Source organism: Humulus lupulus, chromosome 3 (genome assembly GCF_963169125.1).
Source record: "Humulus lupulus chromosome 3, drHumLupu1.1, whole genome shotgun sequence".
Lineage (NCBI taxonomy): Eukaryota > Viridiplantae > Streptophyta > Magnoliopsida > Rosales > Cannabaceae > Humulus > Humulus lupulus.
The window spans coordinates 26,318,319-26,338,778 of NC_084795.1; the positions used below are offsets into that span (position 1 = coordinate 26,318,319).

Genomic DNA, 20,460 nt, shown 5'->3' on the forward strand with positions numbered 1-20,460 from the left:
GCTGCCTAAGTACCGATAATAAAAGAGGTATATTGGTAGTTGAACTACTGGGGAATCTCCTAAATTTTATTATTGAATATATAATAAATTGTGAGTAAAATATTATTTTTTATTGCAAATAAAAGTGATATTTACTATAAAAAAAATTGTCACTGATGTTTTATTTCTTAAACTTTTAACCACTGTTTATATAATTATGACATCACGTGCTTTACAGGAAAAAGAAAAGTAGAAAACCCACCTGACTCGACCGTACGTTTTAGAATTATGACGACAATAAGGGGCATTTTGGTCATCTACATGTACTTTTTTAATTTCTCTTTCAAATTGTATAAAATTTGTTTCGGAGAGATTCAATGAAAGTTTGAGTATTTTGACTGATAAGAAAGGCACACATTTTTTCTTCATCTTATATTCTCAATACCTTACGTACCTATGTATATGAATTGCACCAAAAATTTGTGAATAGAAGTTTATTTATTATTTTGATTAATGATAGCAATTTTTTAATTATTATGTCATAGAAAAAATAAATAAAAAATTGTTAATTCTCTCACGTATATTCACTCTATGGTTTGATTCCATAATTACTTAATAATTATATAGTATTTAATATTATGACTTTTATATATATACATATATAATATCTTATGCTACGCGTTATACGTACAAAGTCCCATAAATATAAATATATATTTTTGTTGCTGAATAAGAACCCATACAATTCAAATTAGATTATATAGTACTTGTCATGACTTGACCACTAATTAGATACGATAAATTCCTTTGAGATCTTTATAGATATTGATTGCCCTTACAATACATATATAAATGTATATATTTTTATATGTGTCGAGCCAAAGTACTAGGAAATCTATAACTATAGTCTATATAACCATTATTTAGAAATTACCTTGACTCATTTTTTCCTCACAAGCTGATTTGAGATTTTATTGTTTAAAATGATAAAGAATACGATTTATATCAACTTTGTTTTATTTATCACAATTATGTAAGTTTTTTCATGTGCGATTATATAAACCAAGCTCGTTGATTATGTGTCAAACATTATAATTGGTTCGTTAATAAAAAAATACAAATAAAAAACTCGATGGACAAGCTAGCCCCCATCGTTGAAAACTATGATAATCACAAGAATATATTGTACTATAGTAATCTCAACACTAAACTCACATCCACAAAAAATATATATATTTAATATTTATATATATAGGTATATTCTATTATATCGATGTTGTTCTAGAAAAAGCAAAACATAAAAACTCAACACGAGCCCGTACGTGTGCAAATCCTAGTTAGCAAACTTGCCACGTGCTTCACCCGAAATCCCATTTCCGAATCGAATTACTTCAAAATGATCATATTATAAGAAAAGGGCTTACGTGTATACTGGCTAACCCTAGTTAACAACCTAACCCTACACATGGTTAACTCCAATTCACTTTGCCACTAAACCCTATATATACTAATCACTACTCCATGCGATTCTTCACGACAGATGTCCATCTCTAAACCATCCCAATAGCTTTCTTCCTTTTATTTTTTTAATACTACAAAAACCCCAGTTCACTTCAAGCTTATGATAATGAAACCATTCCTCCAAGCTAACATAATCTCTCTCTTAACACTCTCTTCGTTTGGGTTCATATTGTACCAAACACCATGGCCTTTCACTCTAATCCTCTCAATACTGTTCTCCTTCTTATACTCCTTCCTCAACCACTGGCTTGTCCCCGGAGGTTTTGCATGGTCAAAGTCAGACCACCGTTTCTCTAAACTCCGAGGCCCAATGGGCTGGCCCATCTTAGGGACTATACCCGAAATGGGCCCACTAGCTCATCGCAAACTGGCCAGCTTGGCCGCTTCGTTCGACGCTAAACGCGTCATGGCGCTCAGCCTCGGCTTTACTCGCGTCATCATCAGTAGCCACCCTGAAACCGCCAAGGAAATCTTGGGTGGATCGTCGTTTACTGACCGTCCGATCAAGGACTCGGCTCGCTTGCTGATGTTCGAGCGAGCCATCGGCTTCGCTCCAGCCGGTACCTATTGGCGCCACCTAAGGAGAATCGCAGCCGTTCATATGTTCTCCCCCAGGCGTATTGCCACTCTGGAGGGATTGCGGAAGCGCGTGGCCGACGAAATGTTGGCGCGCGTGGGGATAGAAATGGGTGAGAGAGGAGTGGTAGTGGGTCTGAGAGGAATTTTACAAAAGGGCTCTCTTACTAATGTGCTAGAGAGTGTTTTTGGGAGTCGTTTGGGTCTAGATAAACAAGCTGGTCAACGGTTGGGGGATATGGTCAACGAAGGATATGAGTTAATTTCCAAATTTAATTTAGAGGATTATATTCCTCTAAGGTTTTTGGACTTTTTTGGGGTCAAAAGAAAGTGTCACAAATTATCGGCTAAGGTCAATGAGGTCGTGGGTCAAATAGTAAAAGAAAGAAAAATATCATTAGATATTACTACTGCTACTATTACTGAATCTAAAACTGATGATAATGATTTTCTTAGTGCTTTGCTAGCTTTGCCAAAAGAGGACCAGTTAAATGATTCGGACATGGTGGCTATACTATGGGTAAGCACTCTTTTTTTCTTTTCTTGTCACCTCATCAAATTACGAAAGCACAATCACACGTGTGACTAAATAGAATTAAGTTTAATTTAACTTATGGCTAAAGTCCATGATGAAATGCCAAAAAAAGAGGTAGCATATGATATGACAAGATATCTCATTAGACACACATTCCCCCCAAAAAAAAGAAGAAGATTTTTTTGGTGTGTAAAGGATGGGGGCTCTCTCTCTCTCTCTTTTTCTTTTGAAGAAAAAGAAAAAATATGTGTGTTTCTTTTGAAGTTGATAGGGGTAGTGTTTTCTTTTGCAGCTTTATAGGTTGTCCTCATTAGGGCTTTATGGTTTTGTCCTATTTGGCTTGTTTCCTGGGTATTTTACTTTGAAACTTTTTTATGACACTTGAGAACAGCCCAAAAAACCATTTGACTCATTAGTCAATCTTTTCAGAAAAAGAGAGAGTTACAGCAAAGCTATTTTATGATTCGAATAAATCATCGTGGCACGACTCCATAATCTCCACACCACAAATCTAATCTTTCTTTTCTTTTCTTTTCTTTTTCACTTCTAAACCCTGTACATGCATTATTATTGAAATATAACAAAAGTTTATCCATTTTTATTTTTGGGTGCTTGACAAATCTTATAGTTTAACTGATTTATCCACTTTGAATATGTTACTCTATTTTTTAAATGTATAAAATGGTATCAATTATAGGAATATGATATCACTATATGGTCCATATATATATTCAAGCTTAAGAATCTTAAATGCATTAAATTTTATTTGTGCTTTCCACGTTCTCAATCCATATAAACATTCCTTATTCCATTGAACTTTAAGCATTGGTGGTCTCAATTATTTTATTTATACACTAATACTAGGAATACTAATATATTTCTAAGCAAAAATTGGTTTTTTTAATATTCAGGAAATGATATTTCGAGGGACAGATACGGTTGCCATACTTCTGGAATGGATAATGGCAAGGATGGTTTTGCACCAAGACATGCAAGAAAAAGTTCAGCAAGAGATCGACACGTGCGTGGGCACCAACGGACACGTGCGAGACTCTGACATTCCAAACCTGCCATATCTCCAAGCCGTAGTCAAGGAAGTCCTCCGACTCCACCCTCCAGGCCCATTACTCTCATGGGCCCGTCTTGCGGTCCACGATGTCCACATAGACAAGCTCTTCATACCCGCTGGCACCACCGCAATGGTCAACATGTGGGCCATAACCCACGACCCATCCATTTGGGAGGATCCCTGGGCCTTCAGGCCCGAGAGATTCATGGAAGAAGATGTGACCATAATGGGCTCTGATCTAAGGCTGGCCCCATTTGGGTCGGGCCGAAGGGTTTGCCCAGGCAAGGCCCTGGGCCTGGCCACTGTGCACCTCTGGCTAGCTCGGCTTCTTCACCAGTACAAGTGGCTCCCGGCTCAGCCGGTGGACCTCTCCGAGTGCCTGAAGCTGTCCATGGAGATGAAGAAGCCATTGGCGTGTCACGTGGTTCCTCGTTTGGACAATGCATGCCCATGAATTAACAAGCTATAGTAGCTATTATTATTATTATAATTATAATTATCGTTTGCTAATTACCTATATTAATTAGTATCATAATTATATATATATGTTTTAATGTGAAAAAGGAGTGAAAAAGGAAAACGTAACTACGTTCGTACGTACGTACTAAAGATCTGCAAAGATCTTATAATTGTATCAAAAGAATATGCTTAGGTTGTTTTCCTGTAATAATAATTTTAAGTGTGGCGAGTGATTAACTAAGTTAGATTGTTAAGGCGAGGAACTCACCTCAACCTAAAATCTCTCTTGTGTAATATTATCATTTAATATGAAGAAAAAAATGTAAATTATATATATGTTAATTTTGGTTTATCAAGTGTGTTTCGTTTCCAGAATAATAGTAATGCACAGAATAGTGTCAAATATTTTAAATTATTTGATCAAAATAATTCACTTGATTGCACCTTTTTTTTTGGGCAAGGGACTAAAATAGTCATTGGATTGTTATTTTTTCTATTTATTATGTTTGATTAATATTATAAAGCACCACTTAAGTTGTTATATTATAAGTTATTGAATTTGAAATGGAGTATCTCCTATTATAATTTAAAATATTCAAACATATTAAATTTAAATTTCACTTTAAGTTTAAGTAGTATTAGGCGTTATATGATGTCTTATAGCAATATTCTTTATATGTTAATTATTATGCAAGCTTAGTGACTTACCCATTCAATGATCTTAATTGGCATTGGACGTTTATACCGAGGAAACAAAAAATCAATGACGATTTTCTAATATAAAGTAAAGAAACAACTATGCTATAAACTTAAATTATATATTAAAGAATAAATTTTGGAGAAATACTAAAGAGCAACTCGTATAGTTCTTAATATATTATTTGTGAAACTAAATATTGATTGTCATATAATTTAATTCAAAATAATTTAATTTGAAATATGTGGGATCAAAATAAAATTACACCAAATGTGATATGACACGTCTTAAGATGTTGGATGTCTCATAGTATGCTCTAACATTTTTTAGTATTTATGTACCTGAAATAACATATATGATTGAATTCAAAACATAAGCTTATTCATTATAGTTTTATAACTTATGTTGTACATTTTAAATTGCACATAAAATATGATCTCGTGTTGGTCATAAAGTGTCTTATACCATTAATCACCAAAATTAAAGTAGCAAACAAATAAGCCAATTAGTTTTCTTCCAAAAACAAATAGAGAGACATATTGGAGAGAAAGCCACCAGAACATACGTAGGCATGTTTGTACTAGTGCAGTCCAGCTCCAATATGTATATATTTTGTGCCAAAGACAAGGCAAGAATAAAGTTATAGCCAATTAGGTTTGGTAAAATTTGAATTTAAGTGAATAAACCTTAAAATTAGTGCTCCAAAGACATGGGTCGATGGTATATATATAACAAGACAAAGCCGCCATGATAGTTGTGCTGTTCAAACAGCAACTAGCCATATCGCTAAGCTAGCTACCCAAATTGCTAATCCACGACACTAATTCATACTCTTGGTCTTGGATAAAGATTAAACAACACCACATCTTATTATGTTTATTATTATTATTAATATTATAATTCGAGACATGTCACTAATGCTTTTGGTTGCTTTTTGTACTACTAAATAAGTGCTTTTTTTAAGAAGAAAATGACCAATGTGGCCTGTGTTATAAGAACTAGCTGGTCAAATAGATGGAGCAGAGCTATTATATTCACTAATCACTTAATAAGATTTGTGAAATTAAAGTGACTTGACATGATTTTAATCAATAATTAATGAAGCACTTAAAATGTGTAGTTACCATGACTGCCAATTATGATTGGTATAAGTTGATATTAATTTTGTTGTAAATTTAAAATAAAATAAAATAGTTGTTATGAACGCACGTTTGTTTTATTGAGTACTGCATATTAATATAAATAAATTTTATATTGTACACATTATATTTGGAAAATTGAATTCTACAATTACTGATTTTTCTTTTATTTTGCAGATCTTTTATCGTGAGTGAATTTGCATCAATACTTAGAAATACACTTTTTTTATCCTATTTAATATATATATATGGTATAATCATATGACAATTCTATTTATTTTCCATTTATCATGACTGTACATTTAGCCTAACATAAATTACTTATGATGTAACACTTAAAAAAAATGTTTGTACCGAGATGTTCTCGGTATATGCATTTTCAGATACGTGGAAGTTATTCACAGGTTGCGAAAAACTTAAGTGACTATGAGATCTGGACATAAACTTTGCAAACAGACCCATTCTTCTTTCCCTTTCCTCGACAGCCCCTTTTTCTCTCCTCTCCTTCCTCTCTCTTTCACTAAACTTCAGCACTCTCTCACTAAAATCTTTCTTTCAAGTGCTAAATCTCTCACCAAACTCAGTTTTCTTCTCTATTCTGAAGGTAATTTCTATTTCTCTAAGTTATATATATGTATATTTTTGTATAACTTTCTAACCCTTTTTTTTTGTTTTTTTGTTTGAAGGTATTTTAGGTGCCATTTTCACATTCCAATTTGAAGTTTATCTGTTATTTTCAAAGTTCAAGGGTAAGTTGTTTCCTATTTTTCAGATTTGTATGATTTTTTTCCAATATATTTTTTTGTTATTTTGTATATATAATATATTTACTTACTCGTAGAGATTTGGATTTGGATTTTGATTTTGGTTTTGTATGTATATGTTTATGTATGCTTTGTTTTCTGTATAGAAATTATGATTGTGTTTATATATATATATATATATATAAATGTTAGTTAAAAATAAAAATTTGTTATTAGATTAGGTGTTATTTTTATTTTTTTATTTTTTATTTTTTTTATAATTAAATTTTTAAAATGTTTTATTAGTGAAAGTGAGATTAGGGGTTAGAAAATTAGAAATTTTTTAGATTTAGATGGTTACTAAATTAGATGATTAATTAGTATTTTTTTGGTATTAAAATGGATCATTTGTTTGTTTGGTAAAAATTATGTACAAAATTAAATTTAGTAGATTATAGAACTTATAAATTGTATTTTAGATTACCTTTAAGTTAATTATTTTTAGTTAGTTTTATACATGAATAGTATATTTTTGCAATTAGATTTAATATGCTTCAATAATAGTATATTTTTGTATGTAATTTGACTTTTAGTTATAAAAATGTGTTTGCAATGTTCTGTTGTTTTGTCTGGGTATTTTTTGGGTGTTGTTTGCAGGTTTTTTATTTTGCGATAGATAAAAATATAGTCGTTATGCTGCTGATTTTTTTTATGTAAATTTAGAATATCAACTAAAATGTTTAATAAAATAATTTTTTAATAAAGCAAACATTTAATTGATTTCATTAGTGAGTTAACAAGTAAATTTAATAATTTTTTAATTATGATGAAAATAAATTTCATAAATATTAGTGAACATTTTCATGTTGAATATTAAATATAAAACTAATTAAAATTTATTTTATATAATTAATTGAAAATAATAAAGTAGTTTAGTTTAGAAGAAAAAAAAGTAAGCCTAATACTTTTAAAATAATTTTTATTCTAATCAAAATAATGTTAAAATTACAAAATTTAATATTTAACCAAAGATTAATTATTAATAAATTTAAATAATTAAATATAAACAAATAGAGATAATTATTAAACATATTACAATTAGACATCATAAAACATTATAATTCATTGAAAATAACATAAGATATTATAAGATACAAAATTTATCTATTTGTTTATCTTTGGTAATAAGAAATTATTACCAAATATAAGATAGTGTGTTATTATCACATAGTGATAATTTTTAGATTATTTCTATTTTCATTAAAAGCCTTAAACCCGTTCGGAGAGGGTGAGTCATTAATGACTCTTAAATTTGCCTCTCACTGAATTGTCCACTTCAGATAGTTTGGGATTACTATATACCTATAGTGTGATTTGTTACTTATTTCTTGTTTCATTAGTAGAGATTTCAGTATGCATCTCTTTGGTTCTTGTAAGTGGGCAGACTTAATTTTAGTTTGTGCACTTATATGAACTATGGGGAGGTGTTGCCGAAATTTTTACAAGTATGTAACAATATTATGAGTGTAAATCACATTATATGTATATTGTAAACATGAATGAGATAGATTATTTACCCTTATAGAAATGGAGTGAAAAAATGGATTAGGATACACACACAAATTGATTGTAAGTTTGATGATAAGTGTTTCGTGCAGTGCTACACTCATACAATGTCGATCGACAAGAGCTGGATTAATTTGACAGATCGATTATTTGATGAGTATAAAGTTGGTGTGATGGATTTTCTTCAGAGAGCTAGGTAGTGCGTTGACTCAAAGGGATTGGTGAAATGTCCGTGTAGGAGGTGTGTCAACGTTGAATTTCAGACGATTGATGTATTAGAAAATCATCTCTGCGTAAATGGTTTTCTACAGAAATATACCAATTGGCATTGGTATGGAGAGGATAAAATAATACCAATGAGGAAAGTGATAGATCGAAATGATGAAGATGAAATGATGGATATTCTCAATGATGTTATGCGAAATGACAATGATGAATATGAAGAGAATGAGTGCGATCAAGAGATACCAACAACAGACTACAGGGGTGGACAACATTATAACGATTTGTTTGCTGAGATCGAGGCTCCATTATTCCTTAGGTATCAAATTTCACATCATTGAATTTCTTAGTGAAATTGATGCATTTCAAAGTATTGGGCAAAATTCCCAACAAAATATTTGATGGAATGCTGAAGTTGTTACATGATGCATTTCCAGCCCCAAATAAGCTTCCAAAATCGCATTATGCAGCAAAAATGTTGTTACGTAAACTTGGATTGGACTACGAGTCAATCCATGTCTGCAAGCATGATTTTGCACTGTTTTGGAAAGAACATATTGGAAAAAGCAAATGTCCTGTTTGTGGGGAGGATCAGTGGGTGGACAAGAACTCCAAGGGCGAGAAAGTGTCTCATAAAGTGATGTGTTATTTTCCTTTAACCCCTGGGTTAATGCGAAAATATGCATCGAGGAACATTGCTCAACATATTAGATGGCATCACGAGCAACGTATAAAAAAAGATGGTGTATTGCGTCATCCGGCTGATGGGAAAGTTTGGAAGGACTTTGACCAAAATAATCCAACGTTTGCAATGGAACCGAGGAATGTGCGCCTTGGATTGGCTACAGATGGATTCAATCCCTTTGGTAATATGAGTCTTTCTTATATGTGGCCGGTTGTGTGGATGACATATAATTTGCCACCATGGTTGTGCATGAGAGAAACTAATTTTATGTTGAGCTTATTAATTTCGGGACCTCATTCGCTGGAAAAAGATTTTGATGTTTTCTTAAGACCATTGATTAATGAGTTAAAAGAATTATGGGTGATTGGTGTACAGACTCGAGATGCAGTCGATGGTAGTTTTATATCGGCCGTACCAGATATGGACAAGGGCACATGCCTGAGATCTTGAGAGGCACTGATACATCATGTGCCAACGAGTATTCTGATTGGAAGTACGATATTAAGGAACATTTAACAATTAATGGGCCAGAAAATCATTATGGTGGTTGCACAGGGACGCAGTGGCAAAAAGCCATTGAATTTTTCCAACGCCCAGAAATAATGGTATTAATTTCTTGCTAAACTTAACTCCCTTAATTAAATATATTACTAATAGAAACTTTTTGCAGAAACGTTATGGGGTCAACAAGGAAAATAGTAAGAAACTTAAAGAGCTCAGCTACGGAGGTTCTCAGTCAATCCCAGCGCTGTGCTATAAAAATTCAGTTAAGTAATTATTTTTAAGTATGTTTTTTCTTATTTACGTTTAATTACTTTTTAATATATATATATATATGTATGTGACAGCGCAATTTAGAGACTGAGAAACTTGAGCCGATCCCGGTTAGCTGGATGGATACTCACCATAAATCAGGCACAAGGTGGGTGACAAAAACAACCGAAAAAACCCTAGGTATGTTAAGTTTTTTTTTTAAATCAATTTTTTAATTGTTTATTTACAATACATAATTACATTATATATTGTATCATATGATGAATTGCGTGCATATTGCGACACACAGCAGACACAGTCAACTGATATTGAGAGTTCCACACTAGTTTCGAGCGCTCCTAAAGATGACGACTTGTCTTTGGTACAAATAGTCTTCAAAAAACGACTTGGCCACCAGAAAGAATATGGGCGTATTCTTAACATAAGGGACCAAACTCCATTTACTATTGATCTTCCACAAACTAGAGAAGAGGAGATGGTTGAGATGAGAGAGTGTGTTCGACAATTAGAGAAGCACATCCAGACTCATTACATCACCCCAGGATCTCAATGTGCCCCTCCACCACCTGATAATCCAGATGTTGGAGCACCGAGTTAGTAGGACTTATGTATGAGTTTTATTATTATGGACTATTACATTTTCATGTTTAGGACAAATCTTTATTTTGATGAGCAAACATACTCTTATATTTTTATTTATATGTTTCATATAAGTGTTTTAATTTTAATCTATTGTTTTATATTTAATTCAAAATAAATAAATAAAAATTGCACAAATAAAAAAAAATCTCGGTATAGCCCATCCAGATGACAATACTGGACAGGTTTCACCAACGATATTGTCAAGTCTATACCGAGATCTATTATCCTCGGTATAGCCTATACCGAGAACATATTTAATGTCCTCGGTAGAAGTTTTCCTCTACCGACGAGAATGTACCGAGAACGTTCTACCAAGGACATGTTCTCGGCACAACTTCTACCGAGGACATACGGGCTTCTATCGACGATGTTTGTTCTCGGTATAGCCCTTATTTTTTGTAGTGTACAGCCCTTATTTTTTGTAGTGTAAGTACATACACTACAATAAAATAGGGGTTTTATGACTTTATTTGGGAGACATTAAAAGTCTACAATGTCTCCCGTGCGGAGAGACATTGTAAGTGGAGTCACTGTAAGTGTATATCTCACATCTCCCAATGAGAGAGGTGAGAGACATCCTACGTCTCCTAGTGGGAAAGGTTGAAAGGTGTTCGAAAACGTGGACTTTTAACCTCTCCCACTGGGAGACGTGGGAAGTCTCTCACCTTTCAATGTCTCCCACTGAAAGACATGGGATGTCTGTTACTTCTCCCAATGGGAGACATTGAAAATCTTCAGTTTTTTTCTAATTTTTAAATAATATATATTTGTATTATTAATATATTTGAAATATATATTTATATTTCTATTATCAAATTCCATTTTGATATATATATTAATATATTTGATAAATAATAAATTAATACTAAAATTATTCTGATTTTCAATAAAACAAAATAAACAGAGATTAATAAAAAAAAAACACCACAAATTAATCCATCAAATAATACAAGATTAACACAAAAAATACTAAACTATTTGTTCACTCATCACTCATCCTTAACAGAGAAAATTTGGAACCACTGTTATCTCGAAGCCTTCAAGAACAAAAGAGAAGAAAGAAATCCCATCGTCGCCTCCACCATCGCTAGCCCATTGCTGCCTCCACCGTCACGAGCCCATTGCTGTCTCCACCACTGCATCCCCATCGCCGTTGACCAGCAAGAACAAAGAGGATAGAAAATTTTAGAAGCTTGGTTGGTGAGATCCGTGAGCCCGCCACCTCTGTTGCCGTGAGTTCCCTGCCTCCATTGCCGTTGACTTGCAAGAGATTAACAGTGAGAGCTGAGATTATTAGGAGAATAAGAAAAAGGATAGAGAAGAAGATGGAGGGAGGCGGCTGCAAATGAGAGAGGGAGAAAGAATAGGGTTTTCATATTTAATTATTTTATTTATTTATTATTTACGAGAGTGGGTTGTATATAGGAAAAACGTGTAGAGAGGAGAGAGAAATATGTTAATTGGCACGCATGCTTTTTTTTTCTAATATGCATACATCTCACGTCTCTCACTGGAAGACGTGGGACACGTGGCACGTCTTCCAGTGGGAGACGTGAGATGCCCCCACAGACACGTGTTTAAACCCTCAATTTTCAACATCTCCCTGCACCATTAATGTCTTACAATTTTAGTAATTAATAAAAAAATCCAATGTCTCCCAACATAAGACATTTAAAATCCCTCATAATTTTTAATGTCTTACACCGTTGATGTAAGACATTATAGGGAGTCATTGAATGTCAAAAATTTTGTAGTGATACTTAGCACTTGTAGTGTTAGAACATTTTCAAAGCAAGATGTAAATTTTGTGTCAAATTTAGTACAAAAAATAAGTTAATCTATATTTGACCAAATATTTGCAAGTATGCTTCAATGCACAAGATGCAAATTAACACAAAAAAAATCAATAATTCATTTAATATTTATTGAAAACATACAAAAATTAATTATTTTTAATTATTTTTTATTATCCAAATTATGTACTCAAAGAAATTTATCATTAAAAAAATAAAAAATGATATATAGTTGGTCGTTAATTGTCAATTACTAAATTATAATAACTAGTGACAATATGATAAATAAAAAAAATAGTATTTATTGATGTGCCAAATTTGACTCATGCTATATTTTGTGTCAAATTTGGCACACTTTTTGGAACACTAATGTAGTCATATTATTTGTAAAATGTGCTAAATATAGCATTGTACCAACTTTTTGGCACTCCATTGGAGATGCTCTCATTCTTGTGTTATATTATTTTATATAATAGTTAGATTAAATAATGTGACACATTGTAACATAATATTGAGACTTACAAAATTTGACATATATGTTTGTCTAAGTGTAACATATTTGGAGTTACAAAATCAGTTACAAATTTGTAACTCTAAAATATTACTCAATAATTTGTAGATTGAGAGTTGCACATTTGAGATTGAATTTCACAAAGCCATAATGTGATATGGCTGTTGAAGACTATGTTTTTAACTCTCATTAGGTGTATGGAGGTTACAAAATCATGTGGGAAGAGATTTGGACGTTTTTTGAAAAACTGAAATTTGGAGGCTGAAACAACCTGGAGGCCGCAGCCACAAGCTTCCCAAGCCGCGACCTGGGAGTTAGAAGCCAGCGGCCGCGGCCTAGGGTGCTGGCAGCCGATTCCAATTTTTAGTTTTCTCCAAATTGAACGGTTTTAACATTCCAAGTAACTCGCAAATCTTCATTTTAATTCCATAAACATCCAATTAAACATTGATAACATCCATGAGGGTTGGTGGAATTTGAAATTCAAAGGGTGTCTCAAAACTCTATAAATATGAGTTTAATGCTCACTTGTAAAAGTACACACCATTTTCCATCCACAAAGCACTTGGCTGGAAAATACATCAAAATGCTTAGAGAGTTATTTCCAAACTTGAGAGTCTCTTAGTGCTTAGAGAATAAGGGGAAATAAGCTTTTGGACAAAGTCTTGAATCTTGTTCAAGTTGGTGATCTCCACTACTCTACACTTTGGTTGTGTGAAAGTTCTTGTTTTTATTCTTGTTCTTTACATCTTTCATGTTATTTCTTTTTTAGTCTATATATTTATTTGTATTACTCATGTTTTGAGTTTGTAATCTTCTTCTTTTCTATTATTTCTTATAACTATTTATTTGTATTTTTAGCAATTGAGTTTGTAACATTTATCTTAGTAAATACTTTGTCTATTGTATTTTTTACTTAGAGTTGTATCTTGATTTCTATATATTCCATTGAATAATATATTTTCTAACAGCTTGAGCAATTTAGGCTCTAGGGGGAAGGCTCCTTCAATTTTTAATTTTTCATAATTTTTTTGTTAATAAAAAATATCCTAAATTATGAATAATAACATTTCCCTTAAATAAAAAAAATTGTATATGAAATTATTCTAAGTCAAAATTGTAAGAGCTTACTATTAATTATATTATTCACATATAATACATAACACAATTTTATATAATAAAATCAAAAATATTTTTTAATTAATGAGATTAAATAATGCAATAATTAGTACAATGAATCTTTATTTTATAAGATAGAAAAGTACTAGTGCACTGCACACGGCACAAATTACATATTTATAATTATGTATATACTTTTAATTTTTTTCTTCTATACGAAAATATTAACGAGGAAGACTAAAATAATTCTCATTCGTATTTTAATTGCTATCTCAACGAACAACTAAGTGTATATTATTTAAATCTTTTATATTTTAAAATTATTATAAATACCAGTATAATACATATGTTATGTATTGAGTTAAGAAAATTATAGAAGAAAAATGCATTTAACATTTCTAACACTATGTTTGGTTGGAGGGAGAAGAGGGTGGATGGAGAGGACAGGAGAGAGAGAGAGAGATGAGAGGAGATTATAAATGTTATTATTTGGTAAGAGGGATTGAAGAAATGAGATGATAGTAAATCTTCTTTAACCTCTCATTTGGAATCATTCCATTAACGGAAGGATTCATACTCTCCTTCATAATTTGTTTAAATTACAATTATGTCCTATTAAGATATGATTAAAAAAAATTATAAGACTAAAAAAATAATTTCATAAACATGCATTTATCTATCATTCCACTACTCTATCCCTCGTACCAAACACCATAAAAAGATTATCACTCTTTTCTCCATCCTCTTTATTCTCCATCCATCCAACCAAACTATAATAGAGTTTTTCAGGATCAAGACTTAAGAAGGCATCAACAATGTTCAATTCTTTTTTAGATTTTTCAAACAAGATGGGGGTAATTTTATTTTTTTTACTAATTAATCTGCGTTATCTCTTGATATTTATCTCTTCATAACCATGAATAATTATTCTAGATGTTTATTTTATTTAAATTTACAAAAAACAAATTGCCTTTTTTATTATAAAAAAAATTGAGTGAAGCTTTGAAATCATCAATGTAAATTAAAATTATATATCGCGTCTCTATTTTCAATTTTATCTATGCACTTAAGAGTAATGATACGTGCACCTAAAATATGCACATAAATATTACATATAGTAACGTGCCAGTTTAACTTAGCTAATCACATTTATCAAAATTGAGACTCACTATTTTAGAAAACAATGTCACATGATTATGTGTAGTGTTTGAGGGCATATTTTAAGTTCAATTATCATTACTATATTAGTTATGCTACACTTCAACTAATTCTTCACAAACCAAAAATCTAACTAATTATTGTACAAATAAAGAAAGATCTAGTAGTAGTTTCATTAATTATTTACTTGGCAACCGATATTTAGTATCAAATTTTAGTTATGATATTAATTATGTATATATATTATAAAATAAAAATTATTAATTATATCAGTCAAAATTAATGGTATTACCAAGTTATATTTAGTAGAAAAAAAAAAGTTATATTTAGTAGAAAGAGAATGAACTCCTTTTTCTTATTATTTAAAAAAAAAAAGGTGTAGAGAGAGAGTGTGTGTGCGTACTTGGAAATAACTAAACAATGACCAAGAAAGAATTGAACAAGAAAGGACTTGGAATTCAGATAAGATTATATCAAAATCGTTTTCAAAACAGATATGGAGATGGCAATAATAAAAACGTTATTTAAGAGAAAAAATAAAATAAAAGTTAACATATAATTATTTTTGGCTTGGAATGTCCCACCACCAACCACGCTTATAAAATTTGTCCACGTACGTTTAAAAGTTAAGCCATTAATAACTATAAAATAATATACCAAAAATAAAAGACCAAATTTTACAAGAATCAAGCTGGATATGGACTTAAAAAAAGAAACCATACCTTTATGTCTTTTTTCTCTTTGTCTAAAATTGTCCACGTACGTGATTACAAGTATTACAAAGTAAATAAAGATCTCCAAATTCGTTTAATGTATGGTCTCTCTTTCTTGGAAGAAAGAAATTTAATTGTTATATCTTAATCCCGAAGACATTCTATTTTTGTTTCTTCTTTTTTTTTTGGTGGATGTTCTCGTACGGATTGAATACTGATGACGAAAGGCAATGAAACATTGAGGATCCTTAGTCATTGAATACATACTCAAAAATAAACATATTATTTTTAATTTATTCTCAGTGTTCAATTAGTGTCTATTTAATTACACAAATCACCTTATTGGTAAGGAGCATTGTGATAAGGCACCCTATGGTCACGTGACATTTTTCTTATATTAGGAGAGGAGGGTTTGAATTTAAGACATTTTTGTAAGAACAATGTCATATTTGGATGCGAGGATTGGATTGAATTTGATTTGATTAAAAAATATAAATGAATAAATTAGTTGCCAACAACAAATTAGAAGAAAATAAGTTGGATGCAAAGTGATGATTCTCATTTCTTACCATGGAAATACATGGAGAATAAGATTAGATAGAATAAAATTATCCCAAATTTTTCAATGGGATTAAGTTATCCAAATTATGGGGATTATTTAAGTTGCTAGATTAATTTTTGCAATATCATCACTAATTTCACATGATAGAAATTATTTATTCCTATCCAATCCAATCTCACCCTCTAAATATGGTTCAAATGTAATATCACTATACTATACCTATGATTACATGTTATGGGGGGATGAATTTAATTGTTTTAAATTTTTAAATTAAAAAAAAAAAGTAGATTCCAATTCAAAATTTTAATATTAATTTGTAATCTTTTCACACATAATGCTAGGCTTAGAATCGTATTAAAAATATATATTTTTTGAAAAATGTACAACATCTCGAGTGGATAATACTACAAGTGATGTGGTTTTCTTTGAATGGTATTTTGGAAGTAAAAATTAGTCATGTGATAAATTGTTTTAAATTATTGTTTATGTGGCAATTATATAAGTGGTGTGACTATTGGTAGGTGCCCTCTTTTTTCTATGTTCATTACTTTTAATTAAGGAAAAATATCAGTTTGATTTTTGTATTTTACTCGAATACTTGATCGGTCTTTGTGTTTTATTGAATGACAAATTAGATTATGTATTTTGCAAAATAGAACAAAATGATATCTTGAACTCGATTTTGGTCAAACAATTTTTAAATATGACCAAAATGCCTTCAAGTTTTATTTATTAGTAAATTATTTAAATAATTAAAAAAATTAATTTTAAATTAAAATAGAAAATATATTAAATTTAATTTAAAATAAAAATATATTAATTTATTAAAAAATAAAAACATAAACTTAAAAAACCAAAAATCAAAATCAAAATCAAAATCCTAAACCTTAAAACTAAAAAGTAAAATGAAAAGCCTAAAATCCCTAACAATTACATTTTTTTTCTTTTTGTTCTTCTTCCTCACATTCTTCTCATTTTCTTCATATTTGGTCGAAGCTCTTCTTCCACTTTCGTTCTTTTTGTAGGTTGGTGGCAGATCTGATGGTTCTACTTTATTTTTATTTGAAAATCTATTTATAATTATTTAAATAATTCACTAATTAATAAAACTCAAGGGCATTTTTGTCATATTTAAAAATTATTTGACCAAAATCAAGTCTAGTGTATCATTTTGTTCCATTTTACAAAACACAATGTCCGATTTGTCATTTAACAAAACACAAAACCTATCAAATATTCGGGCAAAATACAGAGACAAAACTAATATTTTCCTTTTAATTAATTATTAATAAATATATTATTTCAATACCTTTTATAGTATTACAGTAGTCCACTCTTGTAGTGAGATCTCATTCATTCTCTCATGTTTGCTCATTGTCACTGCTCCTTGAAAAAAATTTATAGTGGCCCAACACAATGACAGAATTAAAAGTCGATATGTTTTAGATTCTATAATGAGTTGCATCTTATTTGTAAATTGAGATCACTAGTTGTATGACTTTTGAGATAATTGAGGTTTTCCTCTTAATTAATAAAATTATTTTAACTAAAAGAAAAAAAATTGACCTAAATATCCTTATCAAATATAATAAATTAATAAAGATTTATTTTTTAACACACCTCCAAAATATTTAATGCATCACTTATTTTAATTAAATTATTGTTTTAATAAATTTTCTTTACATATAATAATTTTTAGAAGCATAGAATTTCAATTCTGATTTTACTAATGAAAGAATAGGAGTGTATATAAAACACCACACCACATCAGCTTGTGATGATAATTCAAGCGAGTTGTACAATAATACCCTTTGATATCATTTAGCTAGACACTGATTAGGATATGAATTCAAATTGACTATTGACACCCTCATTTTTTTTCCTCGCCCCTTATGAAATATATTATTTTGTGAATTAACATAAATATCCCTATTAAATATTAAGAAATACAAATAAATGAATTATCACTTTTCAAATATATAATATAACACTTATAATTAATTGTTAAGATTTTTTTTGGACATTATAATTATAATTTTACAAGTATAAAAATTGAATATTGCAATTTTTCTAATAATTTTGAATCTTTTTGAAGTTTATTGTCTCTGTTTGAAAGTTTATATTAGTTTTCTATGTAGATTTTATGCCTTCGATTGGTTCCTCTTCGTATTCCATTTGGTTAGTCCTTAATTGTAAGTCATCCTCTTTTGAGATTTATCTCTACTCATTGAGCTTTCAAGATGTGTATTGAACTTGGTTAAAATTTTAACCATTTAATAAAGTCTGATAATTTTCCTTAAAACACACACACACACACTTATTTTACAATAGATTTAAATCCATCCTAAAAAAGCAAAAAAATGCCCTTTTCCCAACTTTCATAAAGAAAATGTTAAGGCGGCTTCCAAGTCATCACAACATTCTAGGTTTGAGCAATTTCGTTACAAAAAATATAATTGGAATATGGTTTTTTGAACCAATCATGTACCTTAATTAAACTATATGACAAAAGATATTTTAAGGCATGCCCCTAAAGTTTAGGCTTTTAGATCCAAAGCTCTCGGTATTGCTTTTCTCATTCCTTCCCCATGCACCATCTAATTAAATAAATAAATAAAATATTTTTTATAATAACACTTTTTTTATTAAAAGAATTTTGCTCACATAAGCAAAGCTCTTTCAATTAATTACCATAATTTTGATGTTAATGCTCCACATTAGTATGGTTTGATTGATCAGGGTCCCCCCACATAAAGCATTTTTTCAAATATAAATACTTAGGATGTGTCACAGTACCATTTATATCCATTCATAAATTTTTTAAACTAAGCAAGCTAGCAAGAAAGTATTTTGCTTTTTACAGCAAATATTCAAATCGCCAATGCTAAGTGTCAGTTTTCTGAATGCTCAATTTTTTAGTGTAAAAGGAATCGAACTTTATATACATATAAATATGGTATATATGTGTATATATACTATATAGTTGCAACGTTAGTGGAATTCAGTAGGTTTTAAAAAAAGAGTACATTTTTAATTATAAATGCTTTATTATATGATTTTGTGTAGTTTTTATCTATGTATTTCGAAGGCATATACTATTGGTGTGTAGCATTAGAAGGTCCAAAGGAGGTGAAGGCAATCAAAATTTGAGAATTGCAAAATTCTCACCTTTATCCATATATATAGCATATGAATATTATTTAATTTTTTTATTTTAATATTTTTTAAATTATTGGTGGAATCTACGTGTCATTTATTGATTAGAGATAATGTAATACAGATTGTATTTAACATTTATCTCAAAATTTATATTTTACACATTTACTATTTTTTTTTAATTTGCAAATGTGCAAATAATTAAGATTTTATCATATTCTCCACCATTTTTTTTAAGTTGCATATGTGTATTTATATATATTCAATTGGAGTATGCTTTCTCTTGATAATTAAAATTTCAATCATGCTGTAAAAAAAACTAATTAACTATGATTAATATACACCTAAATAGTTTTAAGAATACAAAAATAAACTTAGTTTGAATATTTAATGACTCCATCATGATAGCTCAAGACTGAAACTTTACAAAGTTTGGTATTGAAGGTAATATTATTATGATCTTCGTATAATAAATCTGAATGAAACTGATTGATTACGATCTAATCTAAATTTAAACATGCAAATTGGTATTAAGGAACCTCGAATAGTTTACTTTAAATAATATGGAGAGGAGTTATTTATGGATGTACAATTTTAGGACCATATTTTAATACACGTTCTTTTTATTTTAGTGTAGAAAAATGTCCCTTTCTTTGTTCACTTCTTTATCTTATATATTGATCCACACAATTTCCTCTTAGTTTCCTATGATCTTTATGCTCTAATAATGCAACTTAAAAATGGCAAAATGAATAAACAAGACAAATTTCAAATTACTTTGAGTTATGAATGTAAGTGGGACACTAAACCCATGCCACTTTTTTTAGAGATAGTACAGAGA

General features: G+C 30.2%; 1 protein-coding gene across 1 annotated transcript; it reads left to right on the forward strand.

Annotated features, from left to right (window-relative positions):
• The first annotated feature begins 1,339 nt into the window (after nt 1-1,339).
• Nucleotides 1,340-4,495, forward strand: LOC133822376 (cytochrome P450 78A5-like). The gene is made up of 2 exons (XM_062254683.1): nt 1,340-2,596; nt 3,523-4,495. Exons 1-2 carry the CDS (start codon nt 1,601-1,603, stop codon nt 4,132-4,134), a joined length of 1,608 nt encoding a protein of 535 aa, XP_062110667.1. The 5' UTR covers nt 1,340-1,600; the 3' UTR covers nt 4,135-4,495.
• Nucleotides 4,496-20,460: the final 15,965 nt, after the last annotated feature.

Bases quoted from the DNA above. Each gene is read 5' to 3' on its own strand.
- LOC133822376 (XM_062254683.1), top strand. From the start codon at position 1,601: ATGATAATGAAACCATTCCTCCAAGCTAACATAATCTCTCTCTTAACA. The intron at 2,597-3,522 runs GTAAGCACTCTT...TTTAATATTCAG, and splicing joins ACATGGTGGCTATACTATGG to GAAATGATATTTCGAGGGAC.